Here is a 24,685-nt window from a genome sequence, read left to right as displayed (position 1 = left end):
GCCGAGGCTCGGGGAATCTACTCAGGTCTTCCGGACTTTCTTCCGCTGAGTCACGTGTACCCTTACATATATTCTTATACACTCCTTCGTTACGGAGTACTCATATTGCTTATCAGAGTCAGACATCGCTAGCTGATAGTTACACAAAGCCTACTCCGCTTCAACGACATCGTAAATTGGAATCATCTCCAAAAGCGTCGCCTCTAACATCTCCTTTTGCTCCTGAAGAAACTCCCTTACAGCGTCGGGATTGAACTTGATACCCGCAGCTTGCTGCTCGCGAAGCTTCTTGGCGTGTTCTCGAAATCGTATCTCAAGAACGTCTGCTCGGTAGGTGCAGTAGTCATATACAAGTTCTGACTGGTTGCTTATGGGTCGAGAACCCGTGAGGACTATCTCGTCCCTGACAAAGGGAGACTTGGGACGGAATGCTGTGATGAACGAGAGGCGTTCCTTGCCGATGGCCTTGAGTGCGGCGTGTTGGACGTAGCGACCTTGAAGGATCACCGCAGTGCCCTACAAAGTATCAGTTTATACGTCCTTGTTGAGTGTCCATGTAACTCACCATGGTTGGACCGCGAACTTTGAGAACTTGACCATCACCTTTGAGGACCGCAGTCTCGCCACCCTCCATATCCGAACAGTCTGAAAGCATTGTAACACATACAAAAGGAAAGCTATCATAGTGCCAAGAAAAGCCAACGTTGTCACTAGCCCCCTTCTTCTCGTCTTCGCCATCGCTGAAGAACAGGTTGCAATGGCCGATCTCATACTCGAATGCGTGAACTAGATCAATACCAGCCACTTTTGAAACCGCTTGCTGAACTTCGGGACTCTTGCACAGAGCGTGAGCAAAGGGTGCTTGTCTGTAATCTGTCAGCTAAACAATCTATCATTGTGTCTGGAGACATGTACTTTTGAGTATATCCTCGAATCTGGTTCTTTGTAAAAGCCGAAGCATACTGGCACGTTCGTAAAACATCCTCACTGAGAAGTTCACGTCGGACTTGCTTGACAGCGGCTTCAGTGAAAAGAGAGAAAGGGTCGGAGGCAGCGATAGGAGAGACGCCCTGGCTCTCGTATCCCCATTCCTTCATAGTGTAAGTCCGCTTGGGGAACTCGAAGTTTACATGCTTCTTGGCATCGAACTCTTCGACGGGTGTGGCTTGAGCTGTGTCGATGACATCTTGAGGGATCTTGTTGGTAGGTCGGAAAGGGGCTTTGTTGGTTGGGCCAACAACGAACGGTGCCGGTTTTTGGACCGGAAGGGAGGTATGTGTGTTGCAAATTAATGAAGGCATAGTAACTAGAATTTATAGAGATTCGATACTCGTCTTCAGTGTAGATGAAGTCCCGGTTGAGATGAGTGTATGTATCTTTCCTGAATTGTAGAGCTCAAGATAAGAAGGGCAAGGCATGAAGAAGCTCCAACGTTTTATATCTAGAATGCTCCTATATGCCCTCCAGTCGACTACGCTAGATAAACGAGATTGTCCAATGAGAAGGGTGATCTCTATCATACATACATTGTTGAGGGGAAGGGTGTATATCGAGCTACCATTCTTTGGTCAAGTGATCATGAACATCATTAGTCTATACCAAATACCGATGCAAGTAGGGGGATAAACATGTCAATAGTTGAACCGATTGCCCAAAATAGACTGATATCCCGGATCTTGACCTTCTAGTGTTTCTGTTACTCCTGGGGCTCATGCTTCTGTTGCACCATCTTGTCGAGTTTGGTGATGGTTCGGTTCAGCTGGTGTGTAGGTCGGATATAGTTCCCGCGACAAGGGAGCCTGGTCTTCGGTTATAGGTAGATAATGGTAGATGTGATCAATGACATGAGTCCATTTGATATCAGACTTGATCTTTGTACATAGAATATGCAAGGCGAAGAGCTTGCGCTTACGAAAATACCTACTGGGTATGAAGAAAACAACAGTGATCAAAGAGTTGACGGCCACAATATAAGACACAAAGATGGACGAAGCATTAAGGCTACTATCCAGATGATCACTCCCAGATCACTGGCTCAGCATTCACAAACATCCGGTCACTATTGTGCCATTGCAATAACAGCCTGTTTCTTGGGAAACTAGATGAAACCAAAAATTACAAGGTGTAGCGGTTGAGCTTCTACATACCAGACATTGATACCACACCCCGAGCATTATCAATATGAGATCCATGTTGCAACTACGTACTTTCGTGTTTCTTGACAACACTCACCTGCATACAGTGACAATATGGGATTTAGATATCTATCAAGGTCTTTACTCGTATGGCTTCTCCACCAGGTCTCTTGACTTGTATGAGAAATACCAAAAAAAGGGGTGGAAGTTTAGATGACATGAATTCTGATATCTGTCCCCTTCTTGTCTTGCCATGATCGTGTGACACCTTATCTCGGCAATATAGTTCCGTATTTCTGGCTAGCCTTCTTACGTTTATCATTGTAGGTGTCTTTTTTCAAACTGAGATGCCTTCCTCCATGACAAGTAACGCGTATGTTTGTTGACATACATCGACACCCCATACAAAACTCTTCTTAGATAACTACATGAAATCTTAAATCATGCATAGATATTGTCAATTATCTTCAAGTCTGTCAGCTTTGACGATCCTTTCGGGTTATCTGGTACAGCATAAACTTATCATCAGCTTTCCCATGACGCTTCCACTTGTGTGTATCATATCGATAGCTTCACATACCGATCCCCCTTCACCTTGACTCTCATGCAAGACTTGTAAAGAAGTTTCCTTGGGGGGAATGGTGCACGGCTGAGGTAGTATCTTGATAGTTGATCCCGAGCTCACTGGCCATTAGACCGTGCTGGCCGTATCTAGGCTCGGCTTCGATTCCGATCGGGTCTGAAGCCCGAAATCCTATCGCGAGCGCAACTTTCGAAGAGCCGAATTCAATTCTTGGGGTAGAGAGAGGAAGCAATGTTGGAGAAGGACCCCAAAACATTTGGGCTCGGTTCCTGGCCCCAACGTCATGATAAGTTGGCCCTGGGGCTCAGAACTTTGCTTGATACGAGAATGCCATAATTGGAAAAAGGCGTCTTTATAACGGCGTGTTCAGTTTCCATTTCCTCCTCAGATATAACGACGACAACATTCATGGAACGTTGGAGGATAGTGAATTTGGCATTGGGCCTGGCCCACGATGTTAAATATATATACGAATCGTCTCAATGAATTATATGTCGCCTGGAGTTGCTGATCTGAGTCTCGCATCATCCAAGGCACAACAACTCACACCTCCCAACTCCCAACTCCCAACTCCGCCGTAAACTAGGTAGGCAACCGTCATGCCCAACTCATAGCTATCAGACGCCCAATCTACACTTCTATCTTTGTCTCTATCGCCACGGATCTCGCCCATGGCGGCCAGGGAAGTCTTTTTCTCTCTTACACCTTATACTCTGTCATGGTAGGCCTTGTCAGTAACTGCATCGCTGAGATAGCAGTGCATTTATCAGAACGGCGGAACATTGGGTTGAACTTCTTTCTTTATTTAAGCTCTTTTTGGTGTCGTTCGAGAAATGGGCCTTGAATGCTATGTACAAGTTTTGGAGAGATGATATACCTGTTGCAGCAGTTGAGCTTAAGCTACGTACTCTATTTGATTCCTATTAACATGCAAATCGTCGTCTTATCAACGCAGGTCCCGTGAACAGACGGAGATCTTGGAAGGTTTCAGGGGTTCTTCGGCTCCATCTGGACAGCCACTTTCACCTGTGTTGGCCCTGAGTTTGTCTCCATGATCGTGGGAGAGGCCAAGTTCCGCGCGTTCATCTCAAGAATGCCTTCAAAAACATACACATCCGGTTCGGTATCTTTTTTATCCCGCCATCTCTATGTGTTGGTATCATTCTCTTTTGCAGCTACCCTACCCTTATAGGTATTGTCAACGGAGGTGACAGTGTTGGAATAGGAGCTGCCTCTCCCTATGTTATCACCATGGGGAATCTTGGAATAGGACTTCTTCCTCATATCGTCAATGGCCTTCTCTTCTCAAGCGTCTTCTCCGCTGGAAACGCCCTGACACATCATGGCACCCGGTCCTTTACGGCCTGGCTCCTGAGGAACAAGCCTAAATTCTTGCTCAAATGCACATCCTTCGGCCTCTGTTTTGTTTGTCTAGGTATCGAATGGAAATTATCTCAATGCTCGACCACATGAGGAATAAAAAGAGTGGCACAGCGTGAACATATTTAAGGAATCACATTTAATCATAACTGTGTAATCATTGCTTCATCTATAGGCTGAACTTTTGAAAGGAAAAACACGAAAGGGGAATTATATCAAGTGCTACCTCTCAGCGGTAGTCTCGGCCTCCTTTCCCTCCTCCTGCTCTCCATAGTTCTCCAACTTCATGTCCTTGAGACCAAGCTCCTCCTCTTCCTCATCTGTGCGGATATAGTTCTCACGGTGAATCTTGGGGTCCGGGGCAGGGGGGTCTACGAGAGGCTGAACGTAGCTGCTGGCGAAGGGGTCGGTAAGGACAATTGTGAAGGGCTTCTCGCCACGGATGGCGGCATCAAGACCGTCAAAGAAGGCGGTCCACTGAGACTTCTCGTCGCTGGCAAGTGAGTCACCACCCTGGCCCGAGCCGTCGGCCTCGAAGATCTGAGAGTGAAGATCACCACGGACCTGGGTCAGGAGACCTTCAACAGTAGTGAAGCGGCCACCCAGGGTACCAGGGTTGACCTGGAGCTTAAGCTCTGGGCACTCAAGGCCACAAGTCTCACTCTTGAGAATATCACGTGCCAGGTCGGCGCCGTCGCTGACTTCCAGGATAATTTTCTCGCCCTTCTCAGGAATCTCACCACCTGTCTTGACATCGTTGGAGCGGTAGCCGCAGTCGTCACACACGGTGGACATGAGAACAACCTGCTTGAAGTGGGGAATATCAACCATCTTCATGTGTGTCGTGCAAGGATGCATGCAGCCAGGGCATGTCGCGGGGAAGCTGTAGACTTCGTTGGGGATGATTTCACCATCAGCATCCAAGCCAGGGTTTTGCGGTTGCTGAGCGTTGGCATCTGAGTCGGAGAGTCCAAGGGCGGCGTTCTGTTCAGCAGTTCGGGCATACTCGTGCTTCTCCCACTTTCCAACACCATCCTTGAGATCAGGGGCAATGAACGAGTTTCCGGCAGGGTCATCGACCCAGACACGGAAGGGAAAGGCGTCGCCCAACAACATGGCGCGGCCTTTGGCGATAATCTCAGCGACCTTAACATACACTTCAGGAGCCTGCTCCTTTCGCGCCTCTTGTCCCATCTCGAGATCCTCGATGACAGTGGTCAGGAGACCCTCGACATTTGTAAGCTGGCCACGACCAGCAGGAATCTCGAGATCCAGCTCGATGAACTTGACGGTGGAGGTATCGGACTTGACAACCTGCCGCGAGAAGTCGGCGAGGTTTGTCAAACGCAGCTCGTAGTGGGTTCCCTTGGGCTGGACGGTTCCGGCAGCCTGTATCTCGTTGTTCTGGGTATGGCAGTGCTCGCAAGAGAAAGACATGATAACAACTTCGCGGAAGTATGGGATCGCAGTGAGAAGAAGTCTGGTGACACCCTATACAGCTCTGTTAGCTAGATTCCAATGCGACTTGTTCGATGATGTGTTGACTCACATTCTTGCCGCAGTTCATGCACAGAGACTCAATCTCTTCGACAGCGCGCTCGTCATCGTCGGCATTTTGGGCATCAACAGCAGCAGGCGCAAGTTTGTTAACCTTGTCACCGATGCTCTGGAAGAATTCCTCGGGAGTAAGCTTGGTTGTGTCTTCGGTGGCCATTTTCAATTTCTTGTCTGCTGGGATCGAATCTTGAAAATCCAATCGTCTTTTGGTGGTTGAATCCATGGAGGGGTCACGAAATTTTTGGAGGGGCAAGCCCAGTTATGTATGTCATGGGGTCCAGGGTGCAGACTTTGGCGGCGGGCAGGCACTAGAACGTTCGGGACACACCTACGGCGATGACTCAGGATAGCGGGCCTAGATTCATCCGATAGGGCCTAACCATGAGATGGATAGAAGTCATGATGGCAAGTCGTCCACTGATATTTCTCATTTCATAAAGTGAGAAAGACTGAGTGGATTCGTTGTTTGTTGCTTTTGTCCTGAAAGCAAAGCTTGTAAGCCGGCCTTTCGATTTTTGGCTCTTTTCTTGCTGCTAGCATTCGAGGTTTGTTTGGGCTGCTCAATAGGTGTAGAAACTTTCTTGACTTTCGACTGTGCTGTTTTTCGCCTCACAGCTGGTCCTGGAGGCGGCATAACAATCTTGGTATCTCGTTGGCAGTTGTCGCAGTGCAAAATCTTGCAGGGTCCCTGAAGATCTTCTGTTGCTTTAGGGGTCGAGTTGCCGCTTGGCTTCTTGCTCTTGGCCTTCTTCCTCTTGGCCTTCTTCCTCTGCAGACTTTTTCGAGCATCTAACTTCAGTGTTGCCTCTTGACCTGGGATCATGATAATTCCACAGCCTCCACATACGTGTTGTCGCTGAAAATCTGACAGTGTTACGCCATGTTGTTGAAGAAGATGACCGCGTTGGCTCATGAGATGAGCAGAAGTCTCTGGGGCTGTGGCCCGTAGGAGATGTGCTGCATCGGTTAGAAAATCGATAGTTCCGGGAAGTTCTGATACCGCCATTTTGGAAAGCTGGGGCTTCAGAATCTTTTGATTGTTGGAGTAAATTCGAGATTGAAGCTCAGGTCGCTTGAAAGAACCTTTACGGACAACCTGAGGTAGACATGATAGTGAAAGCGGGTCTGATAAGATACATTATGGGGATATGATTGGCCAACTCGTCGACTACCTACAAAGTATTCAGCAGGGGATAATCAACCATCAACTTATATCTTTCACATTCGAAACTAGTTTACTTATGACTATATTGTAGAGCAATCTCGTTCCTCGAGCCAACTCGAATGCATGTCGCTTATATGGCTGTTCTATCCTATCCGAATAACACAACATCTCTGTCCCCACTCTCCAAACACCAAACAGCTCAATTCACCATCAACACATATCGAACTTCAAGTCATCTTACGACCGGCGGACTTCCCATTTGACATCATTGATGCTGACTTCCTCGTTAGACTTCTCGTCGTATTCGAACCACTCGCCCTCCTCCAAGTCGATGCCAGTAAACTTGGTCCCCGTCTCGAGGCCTTCGGCCAACCATTCGCCCTAACAGATCGTTAATATGGTCTTCATCTATTTGGTAACTCACATACCTCAGCCTTGAACTCAGTGAATTCGAGTCCTCTGCAGTCGAACTCGAGGATCTTTTGAGGCTTGGCTGGTTCAGTTTGCTCATAAGGAAAAGGTCCAGCCTTGACAGAGGCTGACGATTCTCGCTTTGCATAATATTAGTGAGATGAAAATAACTCGGCATCAAATAACTTACCTTGCAGTTCTTGCACTTCCATACAAAGTTGGCCTCTCCTCGACTCCCACTCATCTCATTGGTCTCCTTCATAAGATATTAGTACATCGGTTCCAATTTGACGGGCCATTACGTACAAATCGGTTGATTCCAACATGATTGGCATGAGTCTCTCGACAAGAAGTACACTGAACCTTGAACATATACCAAAAAGGGTTGTCTTGAGTATCGTCAGGGCGCAAGTTTGTGACCCTGTCATATCGGAATTGCCCCTCACGTCAGTAAAGCTCGCTTGTGTTGGTGAAAAGCTTTTAGTGCATACCCTTGCAAGTCAGCTGTGAGATACAGAGCAAACATGCTGTGTAATGTGAGAAGAAACCGCGATGGTAAATTTTGTAAATGGGTATGGAATTCTTAGATGTTGGAGACTTTAGAAGCAAAATCCAGTCGTTTCAAAGAGCTCCAGCATCGATGAGTGGCTAGTGGGATGTGGTGGGGTGTGACGATAGCGCATTCCAGCTGCACCCGCGGTAAACCCCACGTGATTTCAATAATCGAATGATCTGTGACTGGCCAATTTCTTGATTGATGATGGTTCCATGAAACACCTCAATTGAACGATTGCCGACAGCAACCACCCTCAATCGCTCCAGAGCGATGTCCTGAGCTTCAGACCGTCACTTAAAATGCAGGCTTTGTGGTCGAGGGCCGGCCAGGTCCATCGCTGCGGATGTCGCGCCTGCGAATCCGTCGTGAGCTCTCTCGGCCGGAGAGTGACAACCGCGGCTCGACCACGAAAAGTCACCTTTGCCGATATCTTCACAGCATGCTACAGCTCCATGTTTGCGACTGCCGCCATTGTCGATGCCGTACGAAAGGAGGACCGAAGGCAGGAGTTGGACCGGCAATTGGAGGAGACGAGGCGTGAATTGGCACAGCTGCAACTCCGGAACCTCGAAGCAAGCCAGACGACGAATGGCATTGACTCCGCCCAGAATGAAGTGACTCTACACCAGATGGATCAATTGTGGGGGGCCATCAAGAGTCTATACACAAACCGACCATATATGAAGGAGATTTACAAACCTGCTACCATCCGAATCGACGAATTCTTAAACCGAGTACATGCTGAGGAATACGAGTGCCCCGACCAAGCAACGATGGATGCTCTTAGGCGTACGGACTATGATCACCTTGAGCAAGTCATTATCCGCGAAGAAACAGATGTCAGCATCCGTCAAAGAACTCCGTTAAATACCAAACAGCTCCATAACGCCGGACGCACACTCAGCCATCTCGTTCAACAATTACTCAAACGTGCCAATGCCCATGACAAGTCCAATTTACCGAGCCCCAGCTTCGACGAGGCCATGCAACTGGCAAATGACAGGACTTCTTTCAGATATCTTGTGGAGAATGATCCTGAGAGGGTGATAAAGAACCGGGTCGATCTGAACTCTGATCTTCGCAAAGTCGTGGGTTCAGCACTGAGCCTCAAGGAGAAGGTGGGTAGAGTGTGTTATAATCTGCTTGTATCTGCATATCCAGCCGATATGCACACGTACAATACCTTGATCGTTGCTTTTGATAAGCATGGTTACAAGTATCTATCAGAGCCAGTGGTCAACTCCTTCTACTACTACCGCCGACTGAGACCAACTCCATCTACGTTTGTCGCCATCTTGAATCACTACAAGAATTCAGGCAACCATGGTCGCTTCTTGCGCAGTCTTGCAAGTCTCGCCGGTCTCGATGGCGAGACAGGTGCCAAACTGAGACGAAGACTGGCGGACGAAACATACGATGGAGCAGTTGATGAAAGGCGCAAGAGCTACAAGGTTCAGACATGGACCCAGACGGGCGACTATTTCTGGGAGCATGCGCCACTGGACAAGCCTCTCATTGAGGCTGCTATTCAAGGCCTTTTACACATGAAGCTCTTTGATCAGGCTGCCGAGTTCTTCGTGACGTGCATGAAGGCCAAGGTTGCTCTTAGCACGCATGTGATCAGGCAGTTGTTTGATGAGTGTATAGTGGCTCTTGACTGGAGATCTGCCGTGCGCCTCATCCAAGGTTTCACCAACTGTTCAGTTACATGGCCTTCAATGCTTCTCGGAAGAGATCAGGACACTTCTTACCTGATCAGTCGAGTACGGGTTCTTCTCGACCTTGCTGGTCTTCGAGATGCAAGCGGCGAAGTGCCCACATCGACTCTCGACAATTTGTCTATATCACGTTACGATTTCTGCAAGTTCCTGAGTGATCTGGCGAGCGCAGACTTGACATCTCAAATCGATATGCAAGGGTCAAGTGCACAGACTCGGGATTCGGCTTCAGACCCTGTCAGCGCTTCAAAAAGAAGGCTACTCCAGATCGAAGCACTTTGGAAAGAGCAAGACTTGGTTGGAAAGGCAACACGCTCCGTCGAGAGCAAACTACTCTATCCTGAATTTTCACCTGAGTTCCGTATGTCAATGGCCTTCCACATTGGAAACGCCGCGGCGGATCAAACAGTGGAGTTGGATGGGGAAATCATGGAAGTTATGTCACAGCTTCCTCTTTCAGAACGTGTGGAGAGAGGTATTACGGAATGCAGGTCCTTTGAAGATTCGAATAATAGCCGCGCTGAGAGCGGTAATATCGTTGAGGAGGAGCAAGACTTAAGGCGAGATACATCAGATGAACAAGGTAAGGAACAAGCCGGGAGGTTATTACGAGATGAGGAGCTGGATATAATCTCGGCTCAAAAGGCGATACCGGTTAAGCGGATGAATGCAAATACAGCAGAACGCACGTTGAGAGCAAGGCCAATGCGGCTAACGGCATGGCCTGTGACTGAGCAGCAAGTGGGATATTTGCAGAGGGCGAGTTTTGGGTAGGAATTGAAAGCGATGAGCCGCATGTACCATACTTTTGATTGTCTCACTTACCTGCATTCCTTTTGTGTGCTGTATTGTATTGCACCAGCATATTAGAACCTGCATCAGCATAGAACATAAGTTATAAACGTACTTTATCATGGCATACTTTGAGAAGCTTATCATTCCCAGTAGTTAAAGAGGTAGGTAAGGTAGCATACCTTCTTATCATAAGTTTGCTTGGTCGGTCTCGTAACAGTGACCTCGGTCGCGCCCGAGTTGACAATGCGTGAGTGTGCAGCCAAAAGCGCCGCCACTAAGCGTTTCCGTTCGTCATCGTGGGCAAACCCCTGGTCATGAGTTGACAATTGGTGTTTGTAGCACAGTATCTAACACTCATTGAGAAAAGAGCCCAGCCGACAATGGCGGTCTGCAACCTTAACTGCGGTCTATAGTGAGTTTCCTCGTCAGCTGACACTGTATTCATTTCCAGCCGCATTGTCCGTCCCTTGGAACTTGACAGGTTCCAAGGGGTCACGATGCGACCGCTTCAGTGGGCGCGCCCTGGATCGTGCCGTCCAGTCACGAGGCCGAGAGGGGTCCACGGGGCCAATTGGATTGGCGGGCCCGACTCCATTTTCTTAGGGGTCCTGGTGCAGCCCGGTACAGCCTAGCTACAGCAGAGCAAGTACGAGGCGGTACTTTGAACTACCCCAACATATCAGTGCGACAAGCAGGTACCTTCTCCCCCACATTGGATGGATCACATCAAATCCATGGATCCATCATATATCGGATCGACGAATGTTGTTTCAAGAATCAGTTTGGCCTTGTTCTTTTTTTGTTTCTAGGCTTTGTTCTTAATAAGATTCTGCTTGTGTGAGTGAGCGAGCGAGCGAGCAAGCGAGGGAGAATTGGATCCAGTCAGTCCCAGTCATTTCTCCATCGCATATCTCCAGTCGCTTCGTCATTCTGCTCTTTTTCTTTCTTTCTTCCTCTTCTTCGACATCTTTGTCATACCCTCTTGGTGTCTCGAGGAGGTTCCCATGAGTTATACGTCACTTGCTCTGTCACCTCTTGGTCAAGTCAAGTCGCCGGGTACTCTTGATTGTGCACTACGCGCAACTTACTTTGACGTCACTGGCCTGCGAGGACAAGCATTTGTGTTGCATTTGACCGGGAAAGACGAAAAAAAACCCTTTTATCAGCTTGGTTGTTGACACGGTTTCTGTGATTGCGTCTTGCGACAAGAAGCTTTCTGTGTTGGACACCTATAAACTGTCGAAACGCGGTGTGCTGTGAAAGCAAGCTCTCCTACACCAACACAACCTTTCCGCGCTACGGTCGCGTTACCTCCCCATCGATTTTTCTTATCTTCTTTGTTACTCCGATTAGCGATTTACACAGCATGAAGTTCGGAAGAAAGTGAGTACTGATGCAACATGCGCTTTTCTTAACACAACCGGCTCACTGCTCTCACTAGTCTACCGCGCAACCAAGTCCCCGAGTGGGCAGGCTCGTATATCAACTACAAGGGCCTCAAGAAGCTTGTAAAAGCGGCAGCAGAGAAAGCAAGGAATGGAGAAAAGGTGGATCCTGCAGGTGGGCGGCTTTGACGACTCTTTGTGTCGCACACTGAGCCTCTCCCCTAACCCTCGATGCAGAATTCTTTTTCGCGCTTGATCGAAACCTCGAAGATGTCGACTTTTTCTACAACAAGAAATACGCAGAGTTTTGTCGCCGCCTGAACCTCCTCCAGAACCGATATGGACGCACCGCCGACGTAGTCGCTACCCTGGATCAGGATGAAATGGAGGAAGTTATGGGAGCTCTACTTGAGCTGAGAAGTCAATTCAGAAATTTGCAATGGTTTGGTGAGATTAACCATAAGGGCTTCGTCAAGATCACAAAGAAGCTCGACAAGAAGGTTCCGGACCTTGTCACACAGGGTCCTTATATTGATACCAAGGTCAAGGTCAAGCCTTTCGCCAAACAAGCAAACACCACAAGACTTCTCGATGAGATTAACAAGTGGATGTCTGTGCTGTCTGAAGCCCAGACTTTTGATGACACAATGTCTGAGCACTCGACTCGCTCCCTGGGTCGTGCTTCAGCTAAGGGTATGCTGAGCCTGCCTCAAGCCCAGCTCGATGCCCTTGACCAGGCTGTACGCAACGACGATGTTCCTGCTCTTGAGGCCGGCCTCAAAACAAGCAATGTCGTTGAGGAAGGCGCCCAGCCGCTGATGCTGGGTCTCTTACAGCGATCGATTTCCTCGCGTTCAAAAGCATGTCTCGCGTTTCTACTAAGCAACCTCAAGAGCCTGGATGAGCCAGATGATATCAACTCTCGTAACTGTATCCATCGTCTGGTAATTCACATTGGCAGGACTAAATCCGTTCTTGAAGGAGAACAGGTCTCAAAGTCTCGACCCGTCCCTGCAGGCTCACAATTCAGTAACAAGCACCTCGAACCTGGTCTGGCAACTTCCAAGGCTCCCAAGTCACTGAACCAGAAGGAGTCTTTACTTTTGACCAAGGACGACGAGGCTGTCCAGCTATTTATCTTCTTGCTTGAGCAATTGCGCCCAGAGCAGAGGGTTGCGCTCAAGAGCCGTGACTCCTTTGGGCGCATGCCGCTCCATCACGCAGCTCAGTTTGGCATTGTGGTTGTGTGTCAAATCATTATGTCCAAGATGCAGCAATGGGACCAATTCCACGTCAAGGATGGAATTGATACACCTGAGTGGCAGGATAACGATGGCTATGCACCCCTCCATCTCAGCGTTGTTGGGGGCCATCCATTGACCACTCAAGCTCTGCTACAGGGCGAGAATTGGGAGGGAAGCAGCCCGTACAAGGCCGAAATTCGAAAATCTATCTCCAAATCGGGCGCTGTGCTGGCCATCGCTACCAAGTCCAACTACAGTGTCATCGTGCAGCTTCTGATTGATGCCGGCGTTGATATCAACTGGAGGGACAAGACAGACGAGACTGCTCTTCACGTCGCAGCTAGATTCGGGCATGAAGAGTGTGCTCGGATTATCCTGAAGGGAACCGCGGATCAAAAGGCAGATCTTGAAGCTACAGAGAGCACCTACTCATGGACTCCTCTTCATGTTGCCGCTGTGGATGGCAAGTACAACGTTGCAGAACTTCTGGTAGAAGCTGGAGCGGATATCACCCGTCTTGATTCTTCAGGCTGGACGGCGAGAGAGCATGCTGCGCTGAGAGGTCATATGGATATTGCGCGACTGCTCAAGACCAACGATGTTGAGATCGAATCGCCCCCAACCCGTCCTGTCGACGCATTGCAGCCAACTCCCTCGGACATGTCATCTATCGGCGAACGTCGGTCGAATGGTAACGGAATCAACAATGGCTCGCGTGCTCCTGATGCTGCTATCAAGAGCTTCGGCCATCGATACTTGACCAATGAGAGCCTTGTACTTGTCAGTCTTGGATCGATGGACATGCGAAAGAACATTGAACCCGTCAGTTTGGATCGTGTTCCACTTACCGAAGCTCATAACACGCAACTTGACACCGCTCTATCGATCGTTGTATCTGCTACTGGTGCCAGTGGTGAGCCCACCATCATCGATCTCCCGGTGCATGATAGCATTGCTACTGAACCTGTCGTTTTCACGACAACAGATGCGGCCAAGGTGAAACTCCTTTTCGATATCGTCCCGACTTACTCGGGCAACGACAAGCACAAGGTTGGACGCGCCGTGGCGCTCTTGTCTTCTGTCAGACAAACCCTGGGATCTAGCCGCATGAACCTGCAGGGAGATGTTTGCGTTCCCATCATGTCAAGCAGCTTCGATGTTATTGGAACCGTCAATTTCAACTTCTTGGTCATCACCCCTTTCCACCACCCAAACATGGAAATCACATCGAGACAGACGTACTGGAAGAAGCTGGAGTCAACCATGGTAATTGGTCACCGTGGACTCGGCAAGAACTTGACAAGTAACAGGTCTCTCCAGTTAGGAGAGAATACTCTGCCATCCTTCATTGCTGCGGCTAATCTTGGAGCTCAATATGTCGAGTTTGATGTTCAACTGACCAAGGACCATGTTCCGGTCATCTATCACGACTTCCTCGTCAGTGAGACAGGTATTGATGCACCAGTCCATACCTTGACACTGGAGCAATTCTTGCACATCAACCCTGACAAGAATCGAGATTCCAAACAACAATCGAGAAAGAAGCCTGTACCCACGGGTGAGCCAGGTGATTTCCGGGCTCGTAGCAACAGCCTAGCACCTAAACGCTCGCAATCTATGGGGTTCGCTGGCAGTGGACCTGATGAGTTGGATGAACGCATGAAGCACACAAAGGACTTCAAGGATAAGGGCTTCAAGGGCAACACGAGAGGAAACTTTATTCAAGCTCCTTTCGCCACGCTTGAGGAACTCTTCAGAGAACTTCCTCAAGAAACTGGCTTCAACATCGAGATGAAGTACCCTATGCTTCACGAGAGCGAAGAGCATGAGATGGACACTTATGCAGTAGAGCTCAACTCATTCTGTGACACAGTACTCTCCAAGGTCTACGACCTTGCTGGAGAACGTCACATCATCTTCAGCTCTTTCAACCCCGACATCTGCCTCTGTCTGAGTTATAAGCAGCCTTCCATCCCCATCCTTTTCTTGACAGACGCAGGCTGCTGTGAAGTTTGTGATATACGCGCGTCATCCTTACAGGAGGCCATTCGATTCGCCAGACGCTGGAACCTGTTGGGTATTGTTGCTGCCGCAGAGCCTTTCGTCAACAGCCCTCGCCTCATCAAGATCGTCAAGGAGAACGGAATCGTCTGCTTCAGCTATGGCACACTAAATAACGATCCTGAAATGGTTCGGGTAAGTCTAAGCACACACAAACAGGTGCATGTCGATTTTACTAACCGTCATTGCAGCGTCAAGTCAAGCAAGGCATCGATGCTGTCATCGTTGACAGTGTCCTTGCCATCAGAAAGGGGTTGACTAGCGGGGAAACGCCCACTGAGCCCGTCAACGGCGAGAATGGATCAAACGGTACCCTCAAGCCGGATCACGAGCTCAAGGAGAAGCTGGACGAGTTGACGATCAATGGCGGCGGCCCCTGAGGACAACAGAACCGATAGTAAGCGCTGCTAGATGGATAGATAGAAAGAAGTAAGACGAACACGACCTTCAACGGTTGGCTTCCACAGAAAGACAGAAGATTCGCTCAACCCTGTTCGGGAGTGAGCTTGCAAATGGCATCTATGACACTATGGCCACGAGTGATACCCCTATCATCATTTCGAGATGACATTTGACGCCTATCATTCGTCCATGAACAAGAGTCGTGTTTGGTTAACGGGTATTGACCAAGTCTTGACGTAAAAGAGTAATCAATGTGTAACTGCCGCCTATGCAGTGTGGGTGGTATTGTGATGACAACGGCTCAAACACCCCCAGCCCATCACTTCGCTTCTCTTCAGATAAGAAGACTCGTGGGTGCAGCCCAACTGCAAGTCGTACGATTCTGCAGTCACTGACAGAAAGCCATGTCTCATAAGCCAGCCTATCGCTGCTATCACGTATTCCATCCTATCTCGCGCCGCGGAAATCAGATCTGCAGCAACGCCGCATCGTTTGGAGAAGGTTACAGTGACTGGGGTGCAAACTCTACATAGTTGCCGTGCTGATCTTCAAGGTTCCTCTACCAGGGCCCATGTTTTGTTCTCAGGCAGGGAGAAGAGCGAGGACAAAGATGAGGCGGAAATAGTCAACCGGCGGCTGTTCTAGGCCACAGTCTAGGTTGTCATTCACGCATGTTCCTGTTCGTGCTGGATCCCCATGCATGAGAGAGGAGATGGACTCCTGTGCAATATGTATGTCGTGCCCGGAATGGGAAGCGGCATTCTCGTTTGGGATAGTTTTGTTTCATACCCTTCCTCAAGCCCGTAACCGTTACGTGAACGACAAACGTTATCCAGTGAAGTATTGCTTCGGAGCCGGCGGGATTAGACACGCAGAAGACATGTCTCAAGATCTGCCTGATCCTGGCACGCACACTGTAGGGTTCGCTCTCATCCGAATAGCGTGTGATGGCTGATCATGGTGCATTGCAAAGCAGGGTGAGGGTGACAGAGTACAGGCATCTTCGACTCACTTACTCAATCAGTAGTAGCCTGTTATTTCAACTTGGACCAACTAAATGTCGAGATACGCCAAGGAGTCTGCTGTAGTTCTGGGCCAGCAAGGGTAGAAAGGAAGGTAACTTGACGACTTCCTCGACACTAGAACCTGTAGTAAGGTTTAGAGCATGTCTCAGTCTAAAGTTTTATCAAAAGTGCCAGCCTATCTCACCGTTTCCAAGATTTATTACATCGAAATTCGATAGATCGATGTCTTGACCTGGAGGCTTTGGTCCGAACTAAAGCAAACAAGTTCGGTCTGGATATGCCGTTGATCGTCAAACAGCCTGTTAGATTGGTTGCGTCCGTCTCCTCAACTACCGATAGTTTCAGGGAAAAGAAAAACAGGGTTGACAGGAAACCGGGAAACTTGCGCGTTGTTGGTGACGAGTCAAGCTGTCAAACGGTGAGATTGCGGCATGATCGTCCTTTAGTGGGCTTAGCTGGTCAATTGGCAGCTGAATATAGGAGCTAGAGAGCTCGCGATGTGACCCAGAAGGATTCGTGGTGGAATATCATAATCGACAACTCATGCTTGATTCAGGTAACCACGCGGTCAGTTGAGAAGACACAAGTCTCTCACACCTGATTAACCAACACCCTTGGGAAGCGCACGAAGGATAAGGCAGTGAGGGATCATGAGGAATCAAGGGAGAGCTCACCGATTCGTTTCCATTTCCTAGTCAGGACGAAGGCAGCTCCAACAATTTGATTTAGCGAATTTAATATTGCGGTTCCGCATAGGACTGGGTATATGTAAACCAAGGAGACCTGATAGACAAGGAAATCCCTAGTTCGCAGATAATAATTTACGCTCAATATAGTCAATACAGAGGCATCCAGGCACCAATATGGTTGACCATATACCGACTGTTATTCAGGGGATGTGAAGATGGCGAGGCGAACGAGACGTCGTAGAGCAGATAGAACAGGGCGTCATGGTAGGCAGCGGTATAGCTACCATGGCAAAGGCTAACTCCGAGCCGCTTAGCCCCCCTACGATGTAACGCAGAGTATGGGCTCCCCACAAGTGTCAGGGGCAAATGTCTGTGAGCTCGACTCGGCCGATTGCTCATCTCATCGGGATCAAACGATCAGCAGCAACCCAGCTGCCATGTCACGCCAAAGCAGAGATCCATTTAGGATGACAGGGAACAGACAGTGCGTTGCCGCGCTAAGAGCGAGGTTGCCGCAGGTTGGAAGTTTTGTAAGCCTTCACTCCTCTTCGTATTGCTTGAGGCAGATGATGGATTTTAACACAACCCCTGCTTCCTTTCCCTTTCAATGTGATACCCTGTGACTGCAGGGCAATTGCTCTCTATTTGCAAGCATTATATGGCTACAATGTCGATAAAAGTGTTGATGAGCACCCATTCTCTTGCTCGGAAGTTGATCAGCACCAGCAGGTTGATGATTTACCGCCGTCGCCGCGGTATTTGAACTGGTCCCACGCCTGCGCCATGCAGATGCCGGCGGCATCACATAAATTTCACCCAAGGGTCTCGATACATCCGCTGGTCCTCTTTTTTTATTGTCATTTCGTAAGGAGGGTCGCTCCATCGGCAATGAGTCGGGTGGTGACAGTCATCCTACGGTCCGCTCCGTGCCTCGGTTTGTTCCAGTGTCGAACACGCTGCAATCCTGGTGCCGTTCACCTCAAGGGATATGTTCGTGCGTTATTCCAGACACAAATTGGTGTAAATATGCTCCAGGTCCGCGGCTTAGCGTAATATCAAACGCTTGAATGACTCGAGCTGTCTGGAACTTGTGACGGACCAGCGTACTGATAGATCCACGATAAGGTCAGTCCGGTCCTGCATGGAATGAATCGATATGGATACCGTGTCCCGATGTTGCCGATTGGACCTTTCATTTCTCGGTCCTGAGAGCCACGTGTGGTGTTTCAACGGTAGGGCTTAAAAGAGATCATCGTGCAATGCACTGCCGAGACTGCCTTTAGTACACTCGCGTCAATCGTTGAACGGCAGTTGTTGCGTAGTATTTGTTCCGGTTACGCACGACCATCGAGCTACTGTCTTTCATGATGAATGATCAACATACATCTGACAAAATTTGTCCCGTCATCTCGCCCACAGTATTCGAAGCTAGTAGACCATGGTGGCGAAGATTTGCACAATCAACAATAATCCGGGGTGCTTGTCGAAAACTTTACTACTGATACGACCTTAAGTCCATACTGTTATTCGTTCAGTCATGAGGCTCCAACGTCGCAGTCACACAACGGTCACAAACCGGCAGTCAGACATAAGATTTCCGACATGGTTGAAGTTGACACCCTTGTCGTTCTTGAGAGTTTTGTACCCCTGGTGCAAAACCAGGTCCCAACCTTGTTGGCCAGCGCCCAAAAAGGACCTAGTTTGCGAGCTGAAGTTACACTCGTGACTTGATTCGAGTTGGGGATATGATCGTCAGGTTGGAGATCACCCGAACCAGGACCCTGTTCAAGAGCCGAAACACAGAGTAAGCCCCCACCTGTCAGTTCGGCTATGATTGCTAGTGGTTCAGCTGGATCCCTGCTATTGCACACGACGTCCCGCCAAGCTGGTCACGATTCAGACTTTAGATAAGCCTGTCCATCGCTGATATCCTTCATCGGCAATGCAACTCTATAAAATAGCCAGGATTGCTTCGTCAGCCTGGCATGTTGGAAGTAAATAGCAGCGAGATTTGCACTCCAGCGTGTAGCATCCCTGCATATGATCTTTTGTGGGGGTTCCAGGCACAAGACTGAATGAGTGGCTGGCTCTCGACGTTAACCAAGAACGACTCCATGGGCCGTAAAAAGGCGCCAATAAAGGTCCAGTATTGTAACTTGGGTCGAGAAATTGAGTGCAGCAGAAGTTCCGTGTCTAAAGTTTTCCAATAGACAAGACTCGTTTCAAGGCATTATCTAGCCACTATGCCCCCTGATCACGTTTGATCAATCTGCCATAGCTCTTAAGGATGAATTTGTGAAGACCAGGGAAGAAAAATGCTTTAGGTTTTTGTGAAACGATGACATAAGGTCTCGGGAGCTGAAGTCTTCAGTCTCGTGGGCCAAATGTCGTGATCCTGATCCACTAACAGACCTCATAACTTGGGGCACCTGAGTCATGTCGGTACCAATTCCATGGTCGTTCCGCACCCAAGTAACAAATAAACATGAAGATCGAGATCGTTGCTGAAACATCTTTGACGGTGCTTGATTAGTGTCGGTCAGGGCCCAGGGCATTTCGCCTCGGCTGACAGCTTAAAGGTTCGGTCCCTGGAACCAGCAGGTAGTGCACGATACCATCGTCTTGGTCTCGGAGATGAGAGACAATCTTGGAACTATTGGCCCGTGCCTCATTGGCCGTGTTTGTTTCTTGCCTGAACCAGTGAGTGGCCGCCAAGACAACTTGAGAATGGGCACGGGAAAAAAAAAGAAAGGGAAGCAAACAATGAAACCCAAATACGAGCGGCTTCGAGTAGCCAATTTCAACTAATGGGCCGCCAAGGAGAGCGAGCCGTTAGGCAGCCAAATTATCAAACCATGCGAGCGAGTTCATGATAATTCCAGTGCCCCTGGCCTTGTTTGCCAATGACAGGCCAGTGCTTTGCTGTACATTGTCCTCTTGTCTCTTTCCAACACTCACTCGAAAATAGAAACATTCAGGTCAATGCAAAAGAGAGCTCAGGCTCATTGACGATCTGACCGGCTCCTGTGGACGGTTCCTTCCGATTGGCGTGGACAGGCATGTGGCACGTGGCAGCCAGTCAATGCTAAATCCACCGTTGTTTCGAACTGGTCTCAAATCAGTTCATGACCCAGAGCCTGGAGTTTGCAGGGCTGAGATTGACGTAGACTAGACGCACCTCAACGCTCTTCTCAGCCAGAAAGGCGCTTCAGACCTGACCCTGCATGTGATTTCTGTGGGCTTGGTGACATGTAACGACAACGCACGGTAGTTGGGGTTAAAAAAAGATCAACGTAAAACAAACGCTGCACTTTAAGTCTGTGCATGCCGGTCGCACGGAATCTGTATGTACGGCTATCGGATCAATGCTTTTGAGGCCCTCGCCGAGCCAGGAGAAGCCCAGAAAGTGATGACGGTATCATTTGCTGCTGTTGGTGATGACTTGTATGAAGACGAATCTGCTTGCCTCCCTTCGTCTGCAAGGTAGGTACTTACCAACTGAAACTTGGAAGAGCACCTCCTGAACCCGTGACATGTCCGCCTCAGGCTCAAACGTCATTATCTGGCAACCCATAGACCGGATCGATAGTTCCTGCTAATGGATGGATGTTCATGCTTCCCTGGCCCGAATATCATTACATTGGCACAGATCATTCAACCTCAAATACAGTACGCCACAGCCACAAGCATAACTAGTATGTCCTCAATCTCCGGGGAGATGCTTTCTTTCTTCCGGAGTTGAGGCTTGTTCAGATGGCATCGTTGGCATCATGCTTCCCGCACTAGTGTTAGCAACTCACAGACTGCATTCAAAGCGTCATGCACTGTAGATATGCTCAACATCTGTCAAAGCGCATCGAGGATCTCGCGCTTATCGGCATAATAGAGGTCATCACAGACGTGCCTGAGTGCTGTGCGTTAGTTTAGCTACGAAGTTGAGTGTTTCAGATGCTGATGATGATGAAAGTCATCCGACATGAACAAGCCACAGAACGATCTGGCCAGAACAGGACTCAAAACAGGATAAACCCGTAAGCGAACAGAGTCAAGAGACCTATCAGAAAATCCTAACGACATGCAACGGCTAAAACAAAAACATATGCTCATTTCTCGAATCAGCCGTACCGGAACGCCCATAATAGACCGCCCTCAGTTAGCTCAAGATAATAATACAGCCGCATTACAGCTGAGCCGCAGCCCTCAGGAGGGAATGACAGCGGGCACAACTGAGGATGGATTGCGCCACTGAGTACTCGAACCAAGAACATGTTCTCAACTCGACACCACTGAAAAATGTGCCGTTTGAACCAACAATCTCCAGCCTGTAAGATCCTTGGCGAATGTCTTATTCAATCATCGAAACTAGCGTGGCGGATATGCATTGATAATTCCCGCAGAGTGTCTGCACCAATCTCCCCAGAGCTCGGGACATCACATCACGAGCGCCTCTCTGGTGCTGCAGGATCGAGGGCACAGGTGCAGGTGGCCGTGGGAAGCGGTGAGATGGAGTCCCCGTAAGCAACTGCAGCTATCGAGAGTCGAAGGCATCGCTACCGTTACATCGCAAGGTGAGCCATTCAGGGTCATGCCTCGCAAATCTGGCAGGGTGTTGCCGGTCCAGTGATCTTCACGGGCATGTTACGGAAGGCCAGGGCTCCCCTCACTGAATTGTTTCAATGCACGTTTTGCACAAGTTGCTTTCGGAAACAAACTCGGCCGAGGAACGAGTTGTGCAAAGCGGAGCAGGAGCAGGGTCCCCGGGTACGACACTGCGAGCCTCACGGTCTAGTCCAGATGATCAGCGCATTGCGTCTTCTGGGTTGACCCTGGAAGGGTCGGAGAATGAATTTGTGTTGGTCCTGTAGAACTCTCGGTCCGCAAACCAAGCCGACTGGTGATGAGCCAAGCATGTGGGGTCGATAAATGCAACCGTAGCCAGCCTCTTCCCCCAATTCTAAACTCTAATCCAGGGTTGAAGGGCGTCTATCACTGTCTTTCTCCTGGTGTAGAGGTAGCCTCGAAAACACGTTGCTAGCCTGCCTCTGGCACTTATCCATGACTTGCGGACTATAGTAACTCCTATTATTATCTGTCAATGCTGGGGGGGATAGACATAGGAAGAAACAAACATAGCTTGCGAGATCGCAAGCATACCCTGGATATGGATGTTTACACGGAGGAACCGAAGAAATCACTGCCACTTTTGACATCTCGTTTCCTATGCCTGGTTTTCTTCGAGTAATGATACAATGCCTTCTGTTTCAGACTCATGCTTCTGCTACCCCGGGGCATAGTTAACGCCTACCTTGATTATCGGAGTGGCGCCTTGGTGAACAGTCGTCATTTTCCCATCAACTCTTCATGCTTCTGGCCCAAAAGGAACACACCATACCCCAAATATTCGATGATCAACTGAACAGGGAATGCTCAATAGTCTGGCCTGTACTGTCGAGGCTCGCTACAATGCGGCTTTGTCTACCCCTCAGAGCTGCCATTACCTAGACCGCTGACTTGGCGCCAGGGGAGGTGAGAGGGCTGTGCAAGCATCGCCAGCTGATCAGCACTCAAAAGCTAGCAGCCATATTTAATGCAAATACTCCGGAGAGACGGTGTTGTACTCTGAGAGGCTGTTGATCACTTGGTCTTGTCGAAGGAGAGCAGGGTTGCATTGATGTCTTCACCTCAACAGCCAGCTTCAGCCCTGAGGATGAAAATGAGACAGGTCAGCTGCCCAGACCCTGCTGCGTGTCAATTGAGATAGGCTGGGCTGGGTGACTTCTGTCAAATCTTAGTCCAAAGGGATCAACGCTTGGGATTAATTTCATTCTTCAGTTGTTGGCTGAGCGATGTGGAGGAGGCGTTCGAAACGTTGGGGTCTCAGAGAGAGTAATTCGACAAATCAGCATCAACGTAGCCCACTCTCAACTATCAACCACAAACACTTAATCTCATTGCACTACCAGGCCATACGGACAAACCTTCAACAATTTTAACATTTCAAGGGGCGAGAGGATTAGAGATGAGATGACATGGCATGAGGAGATCGCGCTTCAGTAGTAGGTAGCAAAGATGGTGTGTGAGTTGTGCATTGATAGTAAAACTCAGGAAATAAACAGAGGCTGTAGGGTTTGATCCGCGTTGAGGAGGCGCTCAAGGGTGCGGTAACCGGCATGCAGGATGCTGTATTGTAACAGGGGATCGCGTTGATAGTGGGAGCTCAGTTGAGGCCCCTGCGTTGCGTGGCTTTCAAGTTGGAGCCAGGAGCGTGGGCGAGGCTTGATTGATTTATGGACTTTGGCTTAGAGACAAGGATTAGACAAAGGTTGGGCAGGTCACTGCTTGTGTAGCGCTGCGTGTAAAGAGCCAAGTCAGGAACGGCGTGAACAATCAGCCGGGTTTGACAAGGGTATGCACTGTGGGTGGTGGAGCAGAGATCTTGGTAGGTTTTATGGCCTGGCGTTTTGTCCATTTCAGGGTAGGAAATACGTATTTTGCACGTCATGGTTCCTCCTCAACTCAATGCAATGTTGTCCACCCTCCCTTGGAATGCTCATGTTGATGGCTTGTTCTGTGGCCTTTTGCAGTTGGAAATTGCTTCACTCAGACTCCGTATCGTGAGCCTCTAAGCACTTGCAGAAAGGTTAATCTGTGTCTCCGGATCTGAACGCCGTTACCTGTTCGGGCCTCTGCTCGGACGTCTTTAGGCCAGGAATGGACGTTGGTGAACGAAACGAGGTGTGACACGAGCGCCCAGGACCGGCACGAACCCTTAGGCCCATGCTGGTGAAGTGCTGGTGCTGTTGCTGGTGTTGACTGATTGCCAACATTATTGGATCCCCGCCGTTTGGTTCAACTCCCGTCTTGTCCAACGTCCCAAGTGCCGTGAGAGGCAAGTTTATTTAATCGCCGACGACACCTGTCAGAAGGATTTGTCGAGTCATGGTGCATGGGAATACTGGCTGGATATAAGAGATAGCGATAATCACCTGCTCACCGACGATCCTCTCTTTTCTGATGTAATTGATTTTACCCTCGACTCGACTCTGAAAGAGGAGTTACTGGCAACATGTCTTTGGCGGGGGAATGTCTGGTCAAGCAGAACCCCTGTTTTCTTCTTAACAGTGGCTGATCATTGCAACTGCCTGCATAGGAGCCCCTGTCCTCGTACTGACGGACATGGATATGCCGACTTTGGAGGTCTTTGGTTGCGATAAGGCATCAAGAGAGGCTTGAAGGTACATATGAGGACTTGGCGCGTGCCGGCTATAGACTGTCAGGCTCTGTACCATCAAAGTAGGTGGCTTGCTCGATTACCAAGTTCTATCTCCAGTGGCAGAAGCCAGAACCAGAGGAGAGCCAGAGCCAGAGCCAGAGCCAGAGCCAGAGAGTAACGTTGGACGCTAGACTAGCATTTCAGAGTTATGAAATCCAGCCAAGAACCCGTCTGTGATCGACCTTTACAGTGGACGGATCCACTAGCTGTTATCCACCTGTTCATTTTCTTCCCAATCTCCAATGCTCCGGTGAGCTGGTCAGGCTGGTCCATCCCGTCCGTCTTGTCTTGTCTCTCAGAAAGAAG

General features: G+C 49.2%; 7 protein-coding genes; 3 read left to right on the top strand and 4 right to left on the bottom strand.

Annotated features, from left to right (window-relative positions):
- Positions 1–150: 150 nt before the first annotated feature.
- Positions 151–1,301, bottom strand: FFUJ_01678 (uncharacterized protein; the record flags this gene model as incomplete). XM_023576040.1 has 3 exons in its annotated part: positions 151–516; positions 566–866; positions 916–1,301. The coding sequence occupies 3 exons, from the start codon at positions 1,299–1,301 to the stop codon at positions 151–153; spliced, it is 1,053 nt and encodes a 350-aa protein (XP_023423911.1).
- Positions 1,302–4,320: 3,019 nt separating this feature from the next.
- Positions 4,321–5,812, bottom strand: FFUJ_01679 (probable zinc finger protein ZPR1; the record flags this gene model as incomplete). XM_023576029.1 has 2 exons in its annotated part: positions 4,321–5,589; positions 5,648–5,812. The coding sequence occupies 2 exons, from the start codon at positions 5,810–5,812 to the stop codon at positions 4,321–4,323; spliced, it is 1,434 nt and encodes a 477-aa protein (XP_023423910.1).
- A 270-nt stretch (positions 5,813–6,082) lies between these two features.
- FFUJ_01680 (uncharacterized protein) lies at positions 6,083–6,661 on the bottom strand (the record flags this gene model as incomplete). Its single annotated transcript, XM_023576018.1, has 1 exon — positions 6,083–6,661. The coding sequence occupies one exon, from the start codon at positions 6,659–6,661 to the stop codon at positions 6,083–6,085; it is 579 nt and encodes a 192-aa protein (XP_023423909.1).
- A 396-nt stretch (positions 6,662–7,057) lies between these two features.
- FFUJ_01681 (uncharacterized protein) lies at positions 7,058–7,757 on the bottom strand (the record flags this gene model as incomplete). XM_023576007.1 has 5 exons in its annotated part: positions 7,058–7,201; positions 7,249–7,371; positions 7,422–7,487; positions 7,538–7,652; positions 7,723–7,757. The coding sequence occupies 5 exons, from the start codon at positions 7,755–7,757 to the stop codon at positions 7,058–7,060; spliced, it is 483 nt and encodes a 160-aa protein (XP_023423908.1).
- A 329-nt stretch (positions 7,758–8,086) lies between these two features.
- On the top strand, positions 8,087–10,279 carry FFUJ_01682 (uncharacterized protein; the record flags this gene model as incomplete). Its single annotated transcript, XM_023575995.1, has 1 exon — positions 8,087–10,279. The coding sequence occupies one exon, from the start codon at positions 8,087–8,089 to the stop codon at positions 10,277–10,279; it is 2,193 nt and encodes a 730-aa protein (XP_023423907.1).
- A 1,387-nt stretch (positions 10,280–11,666) lies between these two features.
- FFUJ_01683 (related to glycerophosphocholine (GroPCho) phosphodiesterase) lies at positions 11,667–15,370 on the top strand (the record flags this gene model as incomplete). XM_023575984.1 has 4 exons in its annotated part: positions 11,667–11,683; positions 11,742–11,860; positions 11,923–15,125; positions 15,182–15,370. 4 exons carry the CDS (start codon positions 11,667–11,669, stop codon positions 15,368–15,370), a joined length of 3,528 nt encoding a protein of 1,175 aa, XP_023425475.1.
- Positions 15,371–20,925: 5,555 nt separating this feature from the next.
- FFUJ_01684 (uncharacterized protein) lies at positions 20,926–21,141 on the top strand (the record flags this gene model as incomplete). XM_023575973.1 has 2 exons in its annotated part: positions 20,926–21,019; positions 21,074–21,141. 2 exons carry the CDS (start codon positions 20,926–20,928, stop codon positions 21,139–21,141), a joined length of 162 nt encoding a protein of 53 aa, XP_023423906.1.
- Between the last annotated feature and the right edge of the window lie 3,544 nt (positions 21,142–24,685).

Source organism: Fusarium fujikuroi, chromosome FFUJ_chr01 (genome assembly GCF_900079805.1).
Source record: "Fusarium fujikuroi IMI 58289 draft genome, chromosome FFUJ_chr01".
NCBI lineage: Eukaryota > Fungi > Ascomycota > Sordariomycetes > Hypocreales > Nectriaceae > Fusarium > Fusarium fujikuroi.
Note: the sequence above shows the minus strand (reverse complement) of the source record. Positions and strands in the feature narration are given on the sequence as shown.